The 21,220-nt window shown below is 35.6% G+C and overlaps 2 protein-coding genes and 2 long non-coding RNA genes across 5 annotated transcripts; 1 reads left to right on the top strand and 3 right to left on the bottom strand.

Moving 5' to 3' along the window:
* Positions 1-77: 77 nt before the first annotated feature.
* LOC106158144 (bifunctional apoptosis regulator) lies at positions 78-4,972 on the bottom strand. The gene is made up of 8 exons (XM_087004554.1): positions 4,815-4,972; positions 3,843-4,122; positions 3,383-3,632; positions 2,850-3,012; positions 2,353-2,508; positions 1,946-2,109; positions 1,361-1,560; positions 78-1,043 (listed from the first exon to the last, which is right to left on the bottom strand). Exons 2-8 carry the CDS (start codon positions 4,073-4,075, stop codon positions 881-883), a joined length of 1,329 nt encoding a protein of 442 aa, XP_086860680.1. The 5' UTR covers positions 4,076-4,122; positions 4,815-4,972; the 3' UTR covers positions 78-880.
* Positions 4,973-7,583: 2,611 nt separating this feature from the next.
* On the top strand, positions 7,584-16,562 carry LOC147763772 (uncharacterized). Its single transcript, XM_087004400.1, has 8 exons — positions 7,584-7,629; positions 7,783-8,032; positions 9,185-9,234; positions 13,490-13,585; positions 14,391-14,561; positions 15,231-15,361; positions 15,593-15,818; positions 16,147-16,562. The coding sequence occupies exons 1-8, from the start codon at positions 7,584-7,586 to the stop codon at positions 16,179-16,181; spliced, it is 1,005 nt and encodes a 334-aa protein (XP_086860526.1). The 3' UTR covers positions 16,182-16,562.
* LOC147763773 (uncharacterized) lies at positions 11,056-13,245 on the bottom strand. The gene is made up of 2 exons (XR_015333101.1): positions 13,032-13,245; positions 11,056-11,349 (listed from the first exon to the last, which is right to left on the bottom strand). It is a non-coding gene; the product is annotated as an uncharacterized LOC147763773 (long non-coding RNA).
* Positions 16,563-18,821: 2,259 nt separating the features above from the next.
* LOC106181581 (uncharacterized) lies at positions 18,822-20,966 on the bottom strand. 2 transcript variants are annotated; one of them, XR_015332834.1, is made up of 3 exons: positions 20,481-20,966; positions 19,316-19,478; positions 18,822-18,970 (listed from the first exon to the last, which is right to left on the bottom strand). It is a non-coding gene; the product is annotated as an uncharacterized LOC106181581 (long non-coding RNA). The 2 variants fall into 2 exon arrangements; XR_015332835.1 differs by lacking the exon at positions 20,481-20,966 and having other exon boundaries at positions 19,316-19,624.
* Between the last annotated feature and the right edge of the window lie 254 nt (positions 20,967-21,220).

The raw sequence follows: 21,220 nt of genomic DNA on the forward strand, positions 1-21,220 counted from the left end.
ACAATATATATATATATATATATATATATATATATATATATATATATATATATACTCAGTATATATATATATATATATTCAAACGTGTACAGTTTACCTTTTATATTTGCTTCTTAAAATTATACTATAGCACTAGACTAAGTATTTGTTGTCACTTGGACATCTGATTTCATTGATAAGTAGTTAAAAACAAGATATTTCAAAATCTGTTAAAATTTACCAAAAAGTCTGACATCTTCCCTCTCAAAACAAATGTCTAATGATATGATTCAAATTAATTTCAATGTAACTGGGATTTTAATATTTGCTTCTTAAAATAATACAACAATACTGGAATTTGTTGTCACTTGGATATCTTTGTTAATATTGAATATGACAAGGATCTACACACTTTCCACAACCTTAACTTTCTGGGATTTGTAAAATTATTACACTAACATGGCATCTAAATATGACAAAATTTTAGTCCAATTTAAATGACAAACCAACCCCAAGCTGTACATACACATAAATATAACTTCAGTTTCCATTTACTCAATTCTTCAGTATGTATGATTATAGTCTTTTATTGAAATTTAGTAGAAATCAAAAACCTGGACCTTCACCTGTAATTGTTTATATGAACATGAGAGAAAAACACCCTCTGATATGCCAAGGAAATATTACAAATGAAAATAATTATTCTTTGGTAGTTAAAAATAAATTCATATGTCAAAATATGTTAATAAATAACTTAATAATATCAGGTACTTTATTCAAAAGCCAATTCATTGCATATTAAATAGCACTACACCTGCAACTCCAAATAGCTTCCAAAACATTATAGAAAAGTCAAACTCCTGAGTTCCAGCTTCAACACAAGCAGGTATGTCCAAGAAAGTTACTGAGCACCCATAGCCCATTGTCTGCACAAGTCAAGAGTAAGAACTGGGTCCACATAAACTGTCATGTAGAACCAAATGTTTATTATAAAACCTGGTATCAGAGGCCACAAGAAGTAGGGCACCAACATTCCAATGACTTGGCCAAGGATGAACTGGATACTGAAAACAGTGAATTTGATAATGATTATAGTTGTGCTCATTAAAAAGAAAAATATCATCTTTGAATTTTTTCATGTGAAATGGTAAGTATATTCCCCATAGAGTGTTGTGTTATTTTATGTATTCAAATGTGTCTGAAATTTACAATATCTAAACACCCATATTTATGGCTTAATACACATAACTGAAATTAAGGCAGTTTAATAAAGTATGTGCAGACTAAAAGATACCAAATAATGTGTCAGTGTCACACATCATAAAGATTGCACTTGTATGTTAAAAGATAAACAAACTGTAAAGTTTATTGGACATCTCACCTTAACTTTGGCTCTGACCAGAATTTTTTTACAGCTAAGGCTTCCTGCACTGTGCAGCTGATGCAGCTGATAAGGACAAGGTTTGAAGTCCACCAGTGCACACTCATCCAGTCCCAGGTAAATACAGCTATTAACCAGTAAGGACAAAGAATCAGCTGAGGTAAAAATCTACACCACTGTCCTAATGTAGGAGGAGGAGCCTGAAATTGAGAAGAAATGTACTAGTACTATTAATTATGCCAACTCCCACAGTGAGGCTCTACAAATTTCTTCTTTAAAATGCACATTTCAGACTTACAAAAAATAAACTTTTAAAACATATGGGTCGTTTCATTATTTCAGCAACATAAAAGGGATAACTGTACAGTTACTGCCATTTTGTCCAATAAACTAAATTTCCTGGGGTAAGCAATGATTTTTCCTTACTTACTAATGGTTAATGAATCCATTCCGGCATTCAAAGTGAGTCCACGTTTTTTTCTAAAAAGTTTGCTTTTTTGCAATACCTTCTTAAAAGATTATGTCATACAAAACTGCTGTTATCCCTTTAAGTAAGTCACTTTTCACTAGCATGCTTGCACCTACCCTATTAGCCATCAGCATTTCATCTGAGACATTAGCCACAGGAACAACTTTATGTATAAATGGAAGGAAAGAGTCTTGGTAGTCATACCAGTATAGATAGAGGAACATTAGCCTTGGATGGTTCCTAATGCCATATACAAAGAAAATAGTCTTGCCAGGATAAACTGCCTGAAAGAATTGCAAGTGTAAACAAATATATTATATCAAACCTACAAGAACAGTTTGGAAATCCATGCCCATAAGTTGCATTACATGCTAAGGTTTCCTCTTTTTTTGTAAGGACATTTACAGGCACATATATACTATAAAGAGAAAAGAAAACATCAAAATGATTCAAATTGGTGGTAAACGCGTGTAAACATGCAATAGTACACCTATGTTTGAATAAACCTACATGGGCTTAGCACTTGCCTTGAATTCCCACAAGTTTTTAGGTGGTTTCACACCAAGATGCTGAGCTACTTGTATTGCCCCCAGTAATACTCTTTTGTGAACTGGTGGAATAGATGTACCAACTATTAACCCTAAATCTTCTTCTTGTAAGCTGCTCAGCAGATGACCATCTGTTAAAAAATGAAAAAATTATTATTGCTGCTACATCTAAATACAACATCAAAACTGTTTATCTTTATCATACAGCACAATACTTTTCAACAGACCATCAATTTTTCCCTTGGATAGGTTATCTCAAGGTCATGTCATAGAAATAGCAGGGTACTGACAAGTAATGTTAACATACTCACTATAGCCCATAGCATGCCAAAAAATAGTACAGAAAATAACACACTATTTCACTGTACAGCAACCATGGCAAATGCAATTTAGGCTTAAATTCCAGTATCAGATTTATAGTATATATATATATATATCTCATACATGTAGATACTAAATTAAATGATCAAACCTATTTGATGTTCCTTGAATTTCCCAGCATACATCTGTTTTGCCCATTCACCATGTTCCCCAATCCAGTCAGCGACCTCTTCCACAGACCACTTCTGCACTGGTTTGTTCACCAACAAAGTACTGCCATCTCCATTAAACCAGCTTAAAGTCAACCAGGCAAACTTGAATACAAGAGAAATAGAATAATTGGTAAAACATCCATCTGTGTATGAAAATGCCCTAAAAATAAATCATGGACTCAAAAAAAAAATGGATTCACATGGTGAAATGAAATGAAATGTGTGTGTATGCATGTGTTGCAGTGAGTGTGTGGGGAGCAGAAAAGTGGTTAAAAACAACAAATCTAACAAATATTGATACATGTAGGATCAACTGCTGTGATATTCTAAAACAGTGAAAAGGTTAAACCCCTCAACACCAAAAGAAAAATATTTTTTTTAGTGATTGGGATATATAGTTTCCTAATATCATTTGTAACTCAAGACCCTAATGAACTAAGTCCACACTCAGATGCTGACGTTGTATACATACCACTGCAACTGTCAGAGATATACACAGTCCAGAACAAAAGCCACCAGCCAAAGCCCCACCAAACAACTGGTTAGCCAGGTTTCTTGCTTGAAAATTGTGCTGAAAAACTCTTTGTGTTCCTAAAGAGAGCTGCTGCTGCTGGGTCATCTTTCTGTCAAATTCTGCTACTGCCAGTGCTAAATTTGAATCTTTTTGTAGTTCATTCCATCTTTCTGTATATTTTTCACTCATGAATTGCTTTAGTAATGATCTGAAAATAGAATAATTCACTGTCATATTATTCAAGCCCCCCAAATAGTTAGGATGCTTATTTTCTTAGATATATTTACTCACATAACTGTAGAAATGCTGTTTGTTGTTCATGAGAGCCAGAATCACCCTTTTCAAACTGGACTAGACAGATTTCAATTTTGCCTGTGCCATATACTTCACACCAGGCAAAATAGCTGACAAAACTTACCTCAAGTTAATGTTCACTTTAGGGTGTCCAACCCAAGCCTGTTGACAGACTGGACAGGATTGCCTCTGACCCGCCAGATACCACTGTGCCAGGCAGTGTCTGCATAAGTTGTGTCCACAGTTTAATGTTGTTGGATCTATCAACATTTCAAAACATACAGGACAATTGAAATCCATTTCTTGCAAAGTGGACCTCTGAGTAAGATAAGGTGGCCTGTCCATGTCAGCTGACATGATAATTCTTCCTTTACGGTTAAATCCTTACTGCGTCTTACAACTTCCTGAAAGGCAAATAAATGGAGTAGTTTTTTTTTTTCAAATTGTTTGACATTGTACTGAAAAAAGCATTTATATACAGGTGAATCTAAACTACTGAGTAACTAGAGTCATCTAGATACTTCGCCAAAGATTCTTGTCTCATTTCATAAGGGATCAAAAGTAGTTTTAAACACTACATGTATTGTTTATATATCAGAGACAATCATAAATTTTTTAAAAATGTAGTAGTGATTTGACAATCCACATTAAAATGTTTACATTTTCATCACCATCACCTCATGCTGATGCAAAAGATGCAAAATAAACATAGATCTATACAAAGGGTCTAGCATGTAATGGCATAAAAAATAGCCCTATGTTACATGGGCCTACTACATGTAGTATACTACTGTACGTTGTACCCTTCCTCGATCCTCAACCCTGGCAAAATCTTGCAACTGCCAGTGCATACAAAACTGGGACTGGATCACTGATTCCAATAACACTTTTTAATTTGATAAGAAATAAATGTACTATTATACCAGTGCATTCTTATTCTTCTATATCAAAATATCTCTGATATATTGCCTAGTACATGTATTTCTAGTTTCACTTTCGCGTTTTTATTGCAGTGGGAGCTTGTAAATATTGAAGGCCCTTACTTTAGGCTCCTTCAGATTGCAAAATTCGAAGTCCTCTGACACTTAAAACTCACCTCACAGTATTATGCTGGGGCACTAGGGCCATGAACCAGTGGAAATTTCGTATAACAATCATCAACAGGAGCTACAGACTGTGTTTAGACTATCTGGCCGGTACCGTCGAAGTGCAGCGCGCACATGGACTGCGCATGTGACGTCATTCAATACCAAGGCATTCCCAGCCTAAAATATAGTAGGGCCTTGGCGCACACGAGCTGTTCTTGTTGGGGTTGCTGATAAACTGCGGCGTCTTCACACGTTTTGCACATAGAATTGCACGTTCACCACGAAATGTTGATTAGTTTTTCACATGTTTTTTATGGCATTAAAATGACATAATTATAATTAACTTTATTCTCACTCACTCCCAGTAGCATGTAGGCCTAATATAGTAGGCCTACCCTGTAGATAAGACTAGGCCGATTTGAAGAAAACACAGATATTTATAAGCGAATTCTATTTTTTTTTCTAAATTACTGGTGACAGAAAGTGAAATTTTAAATTCATGCTTCGCTAGAATGGGGAAATGTTTGTATTTTAGTAACAAAGATTTAAGCCGTTTTAGTAACGAATGTTTTAAAAATAATCCTTTTGAATAATAGCCCCCTAATATCTGCAAGTTATTAATAAACTAATAAAAATCGGACCTATTACGAGACCCACATTAATTTTACTGACACATTTTGTCCTAAGCCTCAAGTAGGCTATATTTTTTTACAGTGTCTGGTAAATAAGGTTTTGCAAACTACTTTCAAAATGAATACAGTTTTGTAGTTTTTTCTGCAAAACATTTAACTGTGCCCCGACACCATATCCTCTAGCTAATCATGGATGTGACTGAACTACTTTTCTAATGGCTAAAATGTTACAAAAACATCAAACAGCTAAAAGATTTTAACTGTCCCATAAGACGTAACGAATTTTTATTTTCAAAAAATTAAAAACCCGGCGACACCGCTAAAGTAGATTAGAAAGTAGCTATTTATTGATTTATTTAAACATTCTAGACATTTTCAGAGAAGTTATTCATCATACTCGCTTCCTGCCAAGTTGCTACTTTATTAGAAAGGAGAATGTTAGATGATGCTGAAAGCAACAGTAACGAAGGTTCAAAATTTTGGCATTTTTTGTAAGATCAGATAAATCTAGTAGCCTAATTATTTTCTTATTTTGTAAGTTGCTAGACCCGTGATAGTTGCAATTGGACAAAAAAATTCTTCTGCTCGCTTGCCTGTAGTTTTCATAAAAAATATTATAAAATGGATTTTAAACTGAGGGAGAGTGACTGTTCTAGCAACAGAGCCGAAAAGTACCTTTAATATCAAGAATGTATTACCAAGAATATTCAAACAAAATGGCGAAAATCAATCCAGAAAAATGCACCCTAAAGTGAATTTATTCTCTGCAGACCATAGGAAATATATGGTTTGTTTACGCACCTGTAAACTCACGGGGCATTACATCAAGTTGACATAATACAACACACCGACGGAATATTAAAAAGCCTTGATATACGGGTTGTCTCGATCGTAAAGTAGGCCTATGGTCTATTTGTATGTCAAAAGCAGTCGTGCGTGCAGTTTGTGCGATACCCAGCAGAGAAGGGTAGGTCTAGGTCATACTGCTCTAAGGAGTAGGGGATACTACATCTAATATATCCACAATGTATCTGTTAAATTAGTAAAGCAAAAAATGGTGAGACTCGGGCAGTAGATAAGCGAAAGAAAAGTATTTAAACAACTACATAGCGAAGCACATTCCTATTTGCATTCAATCTGTGCCTATTAACTTTTTGCCTCGCCTATCGCCTACTAGGAGCACTTCTGTCGGTATTTTCCCTTGCTTCTCCTCTTTGCCTTCTTTGCCTTGTGGCGCTTAGCTACAAGGACCAATGTCTACTGACACTGTTAACGTGTGCTTAATTACTTTTTCTTCAAGCGTTTGCAAGAGGTGCCTTAGATAATAAAAAGTAACGCCAATGTTTTTGTACTAGTACAGATGCTAAGTTATAGACCAGCATTGGCAGAAGTATGCATGTTTCTTGTATGCATGTTTTCATGGTATGATGTAACGTTTACTATAATAGTTACCTCATTTGATAAATAAGCAAACTCTTGCCATAATGTCGTTTTCCTTGTCTTATCCCGACCTTTATATCACCTTTATATCACCCCTACATTACATTTTGTACAACACATTTTACATAACCCTTCGATTTGTTGGCTACTTGTTTTACCCTGTCTGGCTTATTTAATCTCTAGTCTTTTTAGTGTTCACTGGTTCTCATAATGTTTTAAAACATGAATATGTACATATATAAATAAAGTAATATTCTCTCTACGTGGCCTGAAGGCACTGCCATAGTTAAGGCCAACGTGCACCCTCCCTCGTGCACTTTTTTATTTACCATCGTTTAGAATTATTCAGAATGCATGCCGCCTCCTTCACTGTAAATCATTTTCTGACTTCAAATGAACCGATGTCTTCTGGCAATTAACTTTATTATTATTATTATTATTATTATTATTATTATTATTGGTGATCAATATGTTGAAAAAGTGTGATCGAATAACCCTTCCGTTTCTTTCATCTGGAGTAATTCTATAATTCAGACCACGAGTGTGCCAAATTCGAATAACTAGGCACGTACCGTTTCTTCATTAAACAAAGATTGTTGGTTGTTGCTTTATAATACTGCACCGCTTTTCTGGCGTTGGTGGTTTACATACAACCTAATTTGGTAACCTAATTAAATAAAGATTTATCTCATTTTCTTCTTCAGAATGATGCAGAAATTTGAAATAACGGAAGGTGGCACTACTCCTGCAGGTAACTCAATATATCAAGGCATTAAAAAACAATAAAATATTGTTGACAATATGTTGTTTTTACAAATATTTTTGGTTTGACTCTTCATGGAGTCTAAATACATGTACATTGTTTATGTCAACAAAATGTCAATCAACAATGTTGTTTTTCTAGCTGGGCTTTCTACCAGTAGTTCAGGAAACAGAAATTTGATAGTACTGGTAGCAGTGTGTGCAATCGTCGCCGTGTTAGCTATAGTTGTAGCCGTAGTGGCAGTGTCGAGATCCTCGACCACACCAAACATCACCATTCAAGGCAACCAAACGACAACAGGTGGCGGCACCTCTGCAGGACAAGGATCGTCTGCAGGAACTCGGATCTTCACGCTTGCCGTAGGACATGACTGGGGCGCTCACGAATATATGTAGGTGGATTTTTCTGTGGAAAAAATACACAAAGTAATCTCTGCCGATGACAATAGTAAAAAGACGTGGTATAACCCACATTTGCTTATGCAGTAGGCTCAAAAAAGCTCCTTCAAATCCTTCTACAGTAGTCTTTCGAGGATTTCCTGAATTTAGCACTGTCCTGACTTTGACAAATATATCTGCCATTCAAATATATTATGTACCTCTATATATTTTTGGCAAATTAGATAATTATTTTTCGGTTTTTCATATATAATGAGAACTAAGGCAAACAAAATAACAAAACTAATTTCTTGAAAACAAACACAACATAACTCAATTAAGTAAAAAAAAAAATAAAATAACACGACAAAGACATCTTTTCTGTACAAAATTGAGGGGAATTCTGCAAAATTTCTTTAATATCATAGAAGTCTACTTCTATGTTAATATATACAACAATGCTCAGCCATATGTATAAGGTTTTCATTACCACTGCTTTAGAAACTATAAACTGTACCGTCATAGTAGAAGTGGGCAACTTTGGCTTACTCGATTTTTGGATTTGTGAGTACCTTATACATGTAGCTTACAATAGAGTGTGTCAACAATGAAAACAGCATTTCTTTTGTTTTATTGGGCAACTTCGACTTACAATAGAACACACTTTTGTCAACCGTAGTAGCCAAACATGTAAGATTGAACTCTAATAATTTTGACAGTTACTTCACTGTTGACAGACTAATATTGTAAGTCAAAGTTGCCCAATACCCCTGTATGTAAGCTTAAACTCTTAGAATTTTTTATACAGCTACTTCACTGTTGACACACTCTATTGTAAGTCGAAATTGCGCAATAAAACAAATTAAATGCTGTCTTCATTGTTGACACACTCTATTGTAAGCTATAATTAAGGTACTCGAAAATCCAAAAATCGAGTAATTAAGCCAAAGTTGCCCACTTCTACTCGTCATTGACATACATGTATGTAAAGTCTTTTCTTTTTGAGGAAGACATTTTAATCGACACAGTGTGGTTTTTATACATATAATTAGCAATAAATGGCTAGGATCGAGGTACACTGTGATAAAGCTGCCCAAAATTATCACATATGAAACACGTGCTAACATTCATATCCATAACACATAGCTGTAATGTTCCTATTTCAGAGACACCACTGGCTACTTGGCAGGCTTCCATTATGATTTAATCGACGCAGGTAAATCGACATTTCATTTTAATTGAAATGTTAAGTAATTATCGCATTTCAACAAATTTGATCACTGTTCCCCCCCCCCCCCCCTCTCCACATTATATGCCCTGTCACTCACTTAACAATTTAAGGACGTATTTCGGTTGCTGACAAATTATACAAGTTGATATGTAAGGCAGAAATGGGAATCTTCCAAAATTGTCTCAATGTCGCAACTAAGCATGGAATCAAGCGAGATTTCTAGGGATTTGATGGAGAGTGTGGCCAGAAACAATGGCATATTAGCTTGTAGGGTAACAAAGAAAAGATGACATAATTTATGCAAGGATAATTTTCTGTGTTTTTTTTTAACTTAAGTTTTGTCTTTTGCACAACAGTCCCAGCGTGAATTCACCATTATGTGTCACTTCTGTATTACCTTGAGCAAGAAAGAAGACATTACCGAGTATAGAGGTTCACCCTTTTGTTAAAAGCTTAGCCCCAGCTTGGACCTAAATAGAGAAGGACAAGAAACGCGGCATCTTCCTTTGAAGCTATGTGCGTTCGGGTAAACATTCGCCTATTGTCTCACATAATCTGTTTTGATAGCTCCACGGGCGTCTGAACAGCTTATTATCAAGGTAGCGCGCGCTGTGCTTCAGTGCATTTCTATTGTTTCTCTGCATTGATAACGCAATTTCTCGCAGTCCCTCGTGGTTGCTATGATACAGCATTGCCGCCATCTTGCAGTTGCGAGCACACAGGTTTCCGTCAACACGTGGAAATTTTTTGAGGGGTTTTCGGCATTTTTCCCCGTTACCTCATAAAAACGGGGTGTGAAGTTTGTCTTCAATACCTGCTGCCTTTCCCTGTCCGTGAGGTAGTCTCTGACAGGACAGGAATACGCACCCAACGACCGGAAATCTCATTCCTACATGTACCAGTAGCTGTGACACCCCGGAAGATCAATCAAATTTACACAAGAACTGACTGCTGGTGAATCAGACAAATTAAAAATGGACCTTTTTAGCATGTTTGTGAAATTATATATTACCATTAGGGGCCACTCATTTCGCAGACAGCTTAAAGAAAAGTACCAAGAATCTGTGTCTGCATCTACGAAAGTAAAAGGATTGAGAAAGTCTCTCAAAAGGAAGAGTAGAATTACAGCTTGAATTATTACCTAGATTTTCAACAAACAGACAGTATGATCTTGTGCATTTATAACATTTGGGTTTTTTCACTTAGCAATTAAGATATTAATTAGAAATTTCATCTAGGTTTACATTAATTTTAATTAGTTATTTAAGAGTCAGATTTGTCGTATTAGTTTGGTAGAAAATAATACACCAGGTACCAAAATATGGCTTTCTGTTTTCAGTAACTGAAAAGCAGTCGTAATTCAAGAACTTATTATAAGTATTTATAATTTTTTTTTTCATTCAGCAACTATCTTTCATTTATATTTTGCTTTATTTTTCATTAAAAGTTACCCGTTTACAATATGAGATTAATTTCACCAATACTGATCTTATGGTAATAAAAAATACATATATTTGATATAAAAAATCTTCTTTTTATTTCTTTTCACTTCCTTTTTTTTTTACACAACTTTAAATAATAAAAGATTTGACAAATAAGACGCATATCACTGCAAGAGGGTCAATGTCAAATGTGAGTATGAATTTTATCAGGATCAGATTTTTTAAACCTGTAGTTAGTGTATTCTGAGGTAATTGAATATGCAATTTCAATCAAGCAAGAAAAAACTGTCTAAACATATAATCCATGTTTTTTACATTTGATTTTTTTTTTCATTATAAGATAGGAAATATAAAACAACTTGAGTACATTCCAATATTTATTATTATAAAAGTAAACATTAAAATTTTAAAATGCTTGTTACAAAGCTAGTGATGATGAATATACAATACATGTGCAGTTTTCTTGTCTTGTCTCTTTTTGTGAAAGTCATGGAGTTCTTTCCTATTTGTATCCAAGTAGTATTAACTTATTTATAAAAGGTATAAACTAATTTCTCATTGACCTATGTGAATTACTGTCCAAATGTTTAATTAGTGAGTCCTCTTGGGCAATGGTGCATTGTCCAATTTTAACTTTCCGGCATCTTGTGGAGAGAATCTGGAAGAGAATAAGAATGTTTTTATCACAAACTACTATAAATGACAATTGCCTTTTTTACTTCTACTTGGACATTTGAGCCACAGGTAAGCCTTATCAAATGCATCTCAAGATTCTACCTGTCAGGTAGATTTTCCCTCTAGTTAAATTTACTTCCCTTGTTAGGCATGGACTTTCTAGATCATTATCAGCCAGGTAACTAAGCCGTCTGGCCCTTTGATGATTTGATAAAGCCAGCTAGGTGCTATCCAAAGGCATGTCTCAGGATTATTTCAAAGATTTCAAGCACCAAGATAATGCAAGGCAATTACAGAGGTGAGACTCTTATCACAAATGTGATCAAGATCTACTTTTATGACCATTACCCGAGTAAATATAATCATGAACTTTGCATGTGTACATGTCCACATATACACTTTCACTATAAGACCAATGAGGGTGTTTGTCAATCGTCTTTATTCTGTTTAGGGAATCCAATTTAAAAATGAAAAACTAATAATTATTATTCTCAAACTGGAGCAGACTTTAGCCGGTCATGTGAATATACATATATACTTCAGAGTAGAGTTAATGTCAACTTTGATAAAAGGATATTAAAAGGCCCACAGGTGCGTTTTTTGTGTGTCACAATTGCATGGGTGGTGCCATATTGCAATGATAGCCCATATTAAGAGTTAAAATAATAATAATTATCATTCTCAGACTGGAGCTGGCTGGAGCCGGTAATGTGTAAATATATATATACTTTCGAGCAGTGTTAATGTCAACTTTGATAAAAGGATATTTAAAGAATCACAGTTGCGTTTTTGTGTGTAACAATTGCATGTGTGGTGTCATATTGCTATGATAGCCCATATTGAGAGTCAAAAAAATAATAATTATCATTTTCAGACCAGAGCTGACTGTAGCCGGTAATGTGTAAATATATATATACTTTAGAGCAGTGTTAATGTCAACTTTGATAAAAGGATATTAAAAGGATCACAGGTGCGTTTTTGTGTGTCATAATTGCATGTGTTGTGCCATATTGCAATGATAGCCCATATTGAGAGTTATAAAAATAATAATTATCATTCTCAGACCGGAGCTGACTGTAGCCGGTAATGTGTAAATATATATATACTTCAGAGCAGTGTTAATGTCAACTTTGATAAAAGGATATTAAAAGGATCACAGGTGTGTTTTTGTGTGTCACAATTGCATGTGTGGTGCCATGTTGCAACGAGAGCCCATATTAAGAGTTAAAAATATTAATTATCATTCCATAATTCGGGCTCACTTAAGCAAGTAACATAAACCTATACATATAGTACACAGCGGTGTTGATGCCACCTTTATCTAAACCGTACGTAAAAAATACCAGACCTAAAACGATGTCGGCGAGTCGAATAAATCGGAGAGGAATTGCGTCATTTCAATTCAAAACACGATTTGAGGTTAAATTATTGCCGCATCTATGGCTAATTCTTTACATAGAGGTAAAATTTCGAGACTAGAAATATTTTTCTATCGGATCATAGCTAAAGACAAGTATTCGACACCGCAGTTGTACAATTTTAAACACTCATTTTACGGCAACAAACACGATTGCCTTCACCATATTGGGCATTTTGAATTCCTCCATGAACAAACATACCTTATTCTCATCTAGCATTCAAAATAGCAAAAGAAATTGTACTTACATTTTATCTCTATAAGTGTCTTGACTCATCCACCCGAACGTTTTCCTCGCGTTATCACCAGCTACCTGTCCAAATGACACAAAAAGTCATCAACAGCCGCGATATGCTCGCTACCTGTACGGGAGGTCACGTGATCCGAACGCACATCGTTTCGCGAAGAGCTCGCGCTAAGCCGATTATCCTTTGATGTTTCTCTGCGTTACTTGTCCTTCTCTATTTAGGTCCAAGGCCCCAGCTAGTCTAGTCTTGTGTGACGTCAGCCATTACTGACAGCCTCGGTTTAGACCATCTTGGATGATTTCCATGACAGTATATTGATAAATATAGTAATTACTGAAGACAATATATACGTATACAGTATAATAACACATATTGTCTATTGTACGTGTAATTGGTATGTTAATATACTACAAGAAATCTTATCAACTTTTTATTTCTGAATAATAATATCTCTTCAGTTTGCACCGAGGCCGACATGGACTGCCGCACTGTATGGGACAAGTACAGTAATTGCTGGGATTCCACCCCAGGACAACCCTCACACGGCAGCCAGGGTACGTGGTGTGTTTTGGTGATTCCTCATTTACTGCCTCGTTTTAGATTTCTTTCTTTTTTTTTTTTTTTTTCATTTTATTACGTTCTTCTCATTATTATCACGTTCGCCCCACCATGATCATTAGGCCTATTCTTTCGATTTTGATACTGCTAATAGTATAAAAATTGCCGTTTTCAGATTTTCTTAAAAATTAACATCTTTTAATTTCCTCCAACAAAATGGCTATAAAACGGCGATGGTCAATAATTTAACGAACGTTAACAAAAATTAATCTTCACCGATATTTTGACATAGCTTAAATTAATAAAAGCTTAATGAATTAATCAAATTTGCCCTGTTTAGAAAAATATTACATGATTATTATAGATAGATAAAACGAGGCATATACCTTATTGCAATGGAAAGGTATAGATTTATCCTTATTCTTAAAATTGATGTTTCTGGTCTTAAAGAAGTTTTTTTGGAATCGATATTGCCCATGTAAGTTCTGTCTGTCTACGTATATGCCTGTACTCAAAATGTTTCTGGGGCACGTCATACGCCTTGGTGCAGCGGTTTGTTTCAAGTCATTAATACACAACATTACTGGGGAATAGAATTGAACCTAAACATAAGTAGACAAATACAGGGTATAACAACCACTTGGTATTCAATTTGTGTTCAAGTGTATTTTATTCGACCTTTGTTAATTTTGCAACTTGCAAGAGAGACTGCTAAATTCGAAGTAATATTACTAAAAGTAATATTATTTAAAAAAGTTAGTATGAAGAAACGTGAAGTTTTTCTATTAAATCACATTTCAGGTTTGATGGGCCGTTGGTATGATGCTTGCACCGGCTGGTTTCCAACCATAGGGAGAATCCAGGTGTTCAGCTTTTCTTCGCCATTCCTCAAACCCCCAACCAGCTATTTTTTTACGAAAACGGAAAACGCTGCTTCGTTTTCATCCAGAAATTTAGCCAACAAGAAAATCGGTAAGTCCCTGGGGGTGGGTTTTCTTGCATGCTGTCCGGTAACGGAATGATCACTCGGAAAGACAATGATTTGGAACGTAGGCCTCAGCAAACATATTTTAGTCAAAGCATATAAACGCCGATAAGGATTATTGATCAAGTAGAATTCGAAACGGCAATTTTAGGATCTGCAGTTGATTATGACGTTTTAAGTACGTCCGCATTTAGAACAGTGGACTAACTGGTCCGAGGGACAAATATGGCCGACCCACTTGAATACTTCCCCACGGGGATTTTATTCAGTGTCTATTTAATTAGCGGAAAAGACGGCAACCTTTTTAGTGTGTCGCCATATTTGACCCTTGGACTACTTAATCCGTTGTTCTGAATGTGGCCTATTTCCATGAAGAATTTGGTCAGCACGTAGTGGTATGTTCTTTTAAGTTACAATTATAGTTTCTTCAAACAATGTACTGTATTCACTCAGGAAGATTCAGGTAGAAGCTATTATAAAGTAATCGTATTCCCTAATGAAGTTGTCTTATTAGTCTTGTTTAGTTTTTCTTTGAATAAATGAATCTAGATTAACCTAGATTAACTGTGCCAATGTATTGCCGTTGTATTGTTACTCAGGTAGGTAATATAACAGTAATATAAAAAAAACTAAACTTATCTTCTGGATTATTAAAGGTTTTATTGATGGTTGGGCTAGTGACGCGATGTGTTTAGCCAGATGGACTGACGTCAAGGGTCAGGACAATATGACCATCGTCCACGTTAATAACCCTGCAGATATCGTTGCCAGGTTGAAAAGTGGAGAAGTAAGATATAAAGCATGTTCGATTCCGATCTTGGAATGTAGAAAATGTTCAGTGTTCTTGAGACATTGTTGAGAAAACGGAATTTGACTTTGTCATATATTACAGCCGAATTAGCATATTTAAATTCATAAATGACGATGAGACATTTCATTTTCCAGTGAATAAGAGTATGCTACTCATACATGTTTGGTGCAAAGTAAATGTACTCCGTTTTTCTTCACAAATATATAGATAGAAGCGACCTTCGTGACTCCACTAAGCATGGCGGATTATGCATCAAGAGCCAACCCCGAGGTGGAACAAGTTCCCGGGGCTGGGTTTTCTTGCATGTTGTCCGGCAGTGGGATGATGACACGGAAAGACAACGATTTCAACTCAAAATGGAACGCAGGATACACCAAACTGGTCTCCAGCGGGAAGTTTAAGAAATTATGCGACGATGCCGCCAAAAAGCACGGTGAGTCGCATGAAAACAGCTCTATTATTCTTCATACACCTGATATCACCTGAGATGTTGAAATTGGATAGCTTACCTAAATAGAAAATGAAAAGGCAACAACCACAGTTAGTAGGCATAAGCTTTTGTTTACTTAAAATAAACATAATAGTCGTTCGACTGTAAGTGGTTTCAAAATTGTACAGCAAGAATATATCAGATTCGCACTGTACGGATCACACTTGAAAACAGGCAAAATGAAAGTGATGCAACGATAGCTCGTCACAATATTGTATGTAAGGCGAAGGTTATCACTTTTATAGTTTTAAGGTATTAAACCTTCTTGTAGGTTCTCGTGGTTCCGTGACCTGTGTCGATGGTTAGAAATATCATGAAGATATCACCAAAAGCGGAAAGAGACTGGAGAAGAACACGTTAAAATAACGTTCTGTTCCGGAAAGAACAATGTACTAAATCCATGGGCTTGGATTGCTCTCCAAACGTGGAGTGACCTGCCACCTTAGGCGATATTATTCTGCACACACCTTCCAAAAAGCATTCTGCAACATATCCTCGTGCCCACTTTTGACCATCGAAGGCAAACAAGAAATACCATTTATTTTCAGCAAATCCAACTTGTTCCTGTAGATGGTTAACCATTTTTTGTAGTTCTCGTCTGCTGAGTGATTTGTTGCAGAAACCCAATGTTCTGAGGCTGCAGAAACCATTTTTGATTCCTGATAATAAACCTACTGAGCACCCGTGGCATGAGTTGAGGTGTGCAATTTAAAGGAGAACCAAACGCCTAATAGTCTAGACTAATTTTACCAAGATTTTTAGAAAACATGGGACAATATCTCACCAAACAGAATTGTTACCTTTGTTGAAGGCAGCCCGCGCCGCCTACAGGAGATAATTAGAGTACGCGGTAAACACACACTTTAATAGACTAGATTAGCACTTGTTGTCGCTCGGACATCATTGATCGGTAGTGAAAAATAAGATATTACAAAATCTATGCAAAAAAATACTGAAAAGTCTGACATCTTCCCTCTCAAAAAATTTATATAATTTACAATGTAAATTACTTTCAACGTTACAGGAATTTCAATATTCGCTTCTTAAAATAATACAATAATACTAGACATTGTTGTCACTTGGATATCATTGTTAATATCGAATATGACAAATTAAGGCTCTAGACACGTTACACAACCTTAACTTTCTGGGATTTGTAAAAATTGTTAAACTAACGTGGTATTTAAATCTGAATATATTTTTAGTTAAATTTTAGTTAAACCAACTCTAACTTGCAGACACACACACACATAAAACTCTGGTTTCCGTTAACTCATTTCTTAAGAATATATATAATTATAGTCTTTTATTGAAATACAGTAGAAATCAAGAACCTGGACCTTCAGCTTCATATGAACATGAGAGAAAAACAGCCTCCCTAAATATACTGTTATGCCAAGAAAAGATTACAAATGAAAATAATTAGTCTTTGGTAGTTTAAAATAAATTAATATTTCAGAATATGTTAAAAACAACTTAATAATATCCGGTACTTTATTTAACAGCCGATTTATTGCATAGTGAATAGCACTTCACCTGCAACTCCAAATTTAGCTACCAAAACATTATATAAAAGTCAAACTCTCGATATCCAATTTCGCAACAAAAACATACATTTACATAAGAAAAGATGCAAAAAATGCAAAAGGTACAAAAGATCAAGAAATAGGTCCACATATACAATAATGTAGAACCTAATATTTAATGAAACCGGAATCAGCAGCCACCAGTAGGGCACCAACATTCCAATGACTAGATCAAAGTTGAATTGCAAACTGAAAACAATGAATGTGATAATGATTAAACTTAAGCACATTTAAAAGAAAAATCTCATTTTTACATTTTTCATGTGACATGATAATTTTATCCCCCCCCCCCCCCCCCAATATTATGTGGTTTTTAATGTAATCAAATGTGTCACAAATTTACAATATCTGAAAAATACTTATGCTAAATATATGTAACTGAAATTAAGGCAGCTTTATAAAGTGTGTAGAAAAAGAAAGATACCACATAATGACTCACACATCATAAGATTTATAACTCCAGGTAAAGAATGTATATTTCACAGCTAACCTTAACTTAGGCTCTGACCAGAAAATTTTAAAAGCTATCGCTTCCAGCAATGTGAGCTTGACACAGACGATAAGGACAAAGCATGAAGTCCACATATGCACAGTAATCCAGTCCCAGGTAAATACAGCTATTAACCAGAAAGGACAAAGAATCAACTGGGGTAAAAATCTACACCACTGTCCTAATGTAGGAGGAGCCTGAAATTGAAAAGAAATACACCGGTTCTATGAATTATATCAACTCCCAAAGTGATGCTCTACAAAAGTTTCTTCTTTAAAATGCACATCTCAAAATCTGCAAAAATTAACACTGCAAATAAAATTACACAAATAGTTTCTTCATTTCTGCAACATTAAGTACGCGCGCGTCGCTGTCACTTTTCACCAGCACTTTTTCATTAGAATGTCTGTATTTAAACAAGCTTGAAAAGGAAATTTCTGCAAAATAGAATGGTTTGCACCTACCCTATTAGCCATCAGCATTCCATCTGAGACATTAGCCACAGGAACGACTTTATGTATAAATGGAAGGAAAGAATCTTGGTAGTCGTACCAGTATAGGCAGAAAAACAGGAACCTTGGATGATGCCTTATGCCGATCGCTAAAATAATAGTCTTGACAGGAAAAAGTGCCTGAAAGAATCCCCAGTGTAAATGAATACATTATGCCGAATAGTTTGGAAACCCGTGCCCACCAGTTGGACTACATATTGGGTTCCCTCTATTTTCTAGTGACATTTGCAGGTACTATATAATATAAAGAGAAAAAACATCAAAATGATTAAAATTGCAGATAAATCACTTTATACATGTATTAGTTCATGTACAGTGTATGTTTAAATAAACCTACATGGGCATTAACACTTGCCTTGTACTCCCACAAGTTTTTAGGTGGTTTCACATCCAGATGCTATGCTACTTTTATTGCCTCCAGTAGTGCTCTTTTGTGAACTGGTGGAATAGATGTTCCAACTATTAACCCTAAACCGTCTTCTTGTAAGCTGCTCAGCAGACAACCATCTGATGGAAAAAAGAAAAAGTTATGCAGCCACATCTAAACACAACATCAACCTATTCATCTATATTATACAGCACCATCACTTTTCAACAGCCCAATTTTCCCTACGTAATCTCATTTTCATGTCATAAAATGATAGGGCTCCCACAAGTAATGTTAACATACTCGACGTAGTCCATTGCTCCTTGCGATGTCAAAATGGAAAACCATACGCTACATTGTATTTCACCACACAGTACCCGCAGCATACCATGTACGTAATTTACATGAAGCCTTATATCCCAGTATCAGATTTATACATACTGTATTTCTCATAAACGTATAGTTACTTAAATTATTGATCAAACCTATTTGATGTTCCTTGAATTTCCCAGCATACATTTGTTTGGCCCATTCGCCATGTTCCCCAATCCAGTCAGCGACCTCTTCCACAGACCACTTTTGCATTGGTTTGTTCACCACTAAAGTACTGCCACCTCCATTAAACCAACTTAAAGTCAACCAGGCAAACTTGAATATCAGAGAAATAATAAATGGTAAAATGAAATAAATAATTGGTAAAACACTCACCTGTGTCTACCCTAGGGATTATCATGTCATATAAATGTTGGAATCAAAGAAGCAATGTGTTCATGTGTAGCACTGTGTTGGGAGTGGCAAAGTAGTTAAAAAGCAACCAGTCTAACATATACTGTAGTCATCTTCTAAAATATAAAAGTTGTTAAACTCCCTCAACCCCCCCCCCCCCATCCGCTCCCAAATGAAAAAAATGTACTGATTGGGATACAGTTCTGAACATCATTTGTATCTAAAGGCCCTTATAAACTAAGCCCACACTTAGGTGCTGAGGTTGTAAACATACCAATGCAACTGTTAGAAATATGCACAGTCCAGAACAAAATCCATCAGCCAAAGCCCAACCAAACAACTGGTTAGCCGGGTTTCTTGGTGGAGAATTGTGCTGAATAACTGTTCTTAAAAAGAGCACCAATTGTTGCTGAGTCATCTTTCTGTCAAATTCTGCCATTGCCAGAGCTAAATTTGAATCTTTTTGTAGTTCATTCCATCTTTCTGTATATTTTTCTTTCAAGGATTGCTTTAGTAATGATCTGAAAATAGAATAATTCACTGTCATATTATGACTAAATTCGGGTCTCCCAAATAGTGATGAAGCCTATTTTGTCAGATCTATTTACTCACATAACTGTAGAATTGCTTTATGTATTCATGAGATCCAGCTGAATCAACCATTTTTTTGTGTAATATATGAAAATTTGAATGCAATGTGCACAATTCCATGCCACCATTTGAAGCTAATGTCATAATGTACATGGTGTCCCTCTAATTGTGCCTTATCCTGTATATGTTACAGGCAAGATTGAAATCCAGGTAGAGTTTAAAATTGCCCAGATGGAAATTTCAAACTGGCGTAGGCAGATTTAAACCAGCCTTGATTTCAATCTTACCTATGACATATTTCTCACCCCAGGCAAAATAGCTGAAGGAGCTTACCTCAGGTTAATATTCACTTTAGGGTGTCCAACCCAAGCCTGTTGACAAACTGGGCAGGTTTGTCTCTGACCAGCCAGATACCACTGTGCCAGGTAGTGTCTGCATAAGTTGTGTCCACAGTTGTTGTTGGATCAATCATCAATTCCAAACAGACAGGACAATTGGAATCCGTTTCTTGCAGCTTTGACCCCTGAGTAAGACCCCATCTCCAGAGATTAGATCGATCTACTTTAGATCAACCTAACTCCCTGGGGGTTCACGCTAAATAGCTGTCAGCCAAGCGGACACGAAAGTTAATTACCCCCTTACAGCTTGTAGTAGGCGGGACGGACATTTAAGCCGGATTATCTGACAGTAATCTAGTGAGACTCCCCACGGGGATAGATCGATCTAAAAGCTCTGGGAATACAGCCTAAGAAAAGGTGTCATGTCTATGTGAACTGACATGATTCTTCCTTTAAGATTAAAATCCTCCTTGCTTCTTACAACTTCCTGAAAGGCAAATTAATGAAGTACATTTAGTGTTTTTAATTGTTTGATATTGTTCTGAAAAATAGTTAATGATCATTAACTTTGTGTATCTATTTTAATAGTACAGTGCAAAACCTGCTACTATATTAAACAAAATAATTAACAAGAGAGGCAAAAACCATTTTAACCATTCATAGTATTTGCCTTTCTTTGTCAATCAGAATAAAGGAGCCGCCTAATTGGCAAACCCGGTGTAACGTGAAAGAGAG

This window comes from Lingula anatina, chromosome 2, assembly GCF_051362555.1.
Source record: "Lingula anatina isolate TDL-2025a chromosome 2, LinAna3.0, whole genome shotgun sequence".
NCBI lineage: Eukaryota > Metazoa > Brachiopoda > Lingulata > Lingulida > Lingulidae > Lingula > Lingula anatina.

Excerpts from the sequence above, each read along its gene's own strand:
- LOC106158144 (XM_087004554.1), bottom strand. The coding sequence starts at position 4,075 with ATGTCAGCTGACATGGACAGGCCACCTTATCTTACTCAGAGGTCCACT. Across the intron at positions 3,633-3,842 it reads AAAGTGAACATTAACTTGAG|ATCATTACTAAAGCAATTCA; the intron begins GTAAGTTTTGTC and ends TTCTATTTTCAG. Across the intron at positions 1,044-1,360 it reads TGGTCAGAGCCAAAGTTAAG|TATCCAGTTCATCCTTGGCC; the intron begins GTGAGATGTCCA and ends CACTGTTTTCAG.
- LOC147763772 (XM_087004400.1), top strand. The coding sequence starts at position 7,584 with ATGATGCAGAAATTTGAAATAACGGAAGGTGGCACTACTCCTGCAG. Across the intron at positions 7,630-7,782 it reads AGGTGGCACTACTCCTGCAG|CTGGGCTTTCTACCAGTAGT; the intron begins GTAACTCAATAT and ends TTGTTTTTCTAG. Across the intron at positions 8,033-9,184 it reads TGGGGCGCTCACGAATATAT|AGACACCACTGGCTACTTGG; the intron begins GTAGGTGGATTT and ends TTCCTATTTCAG.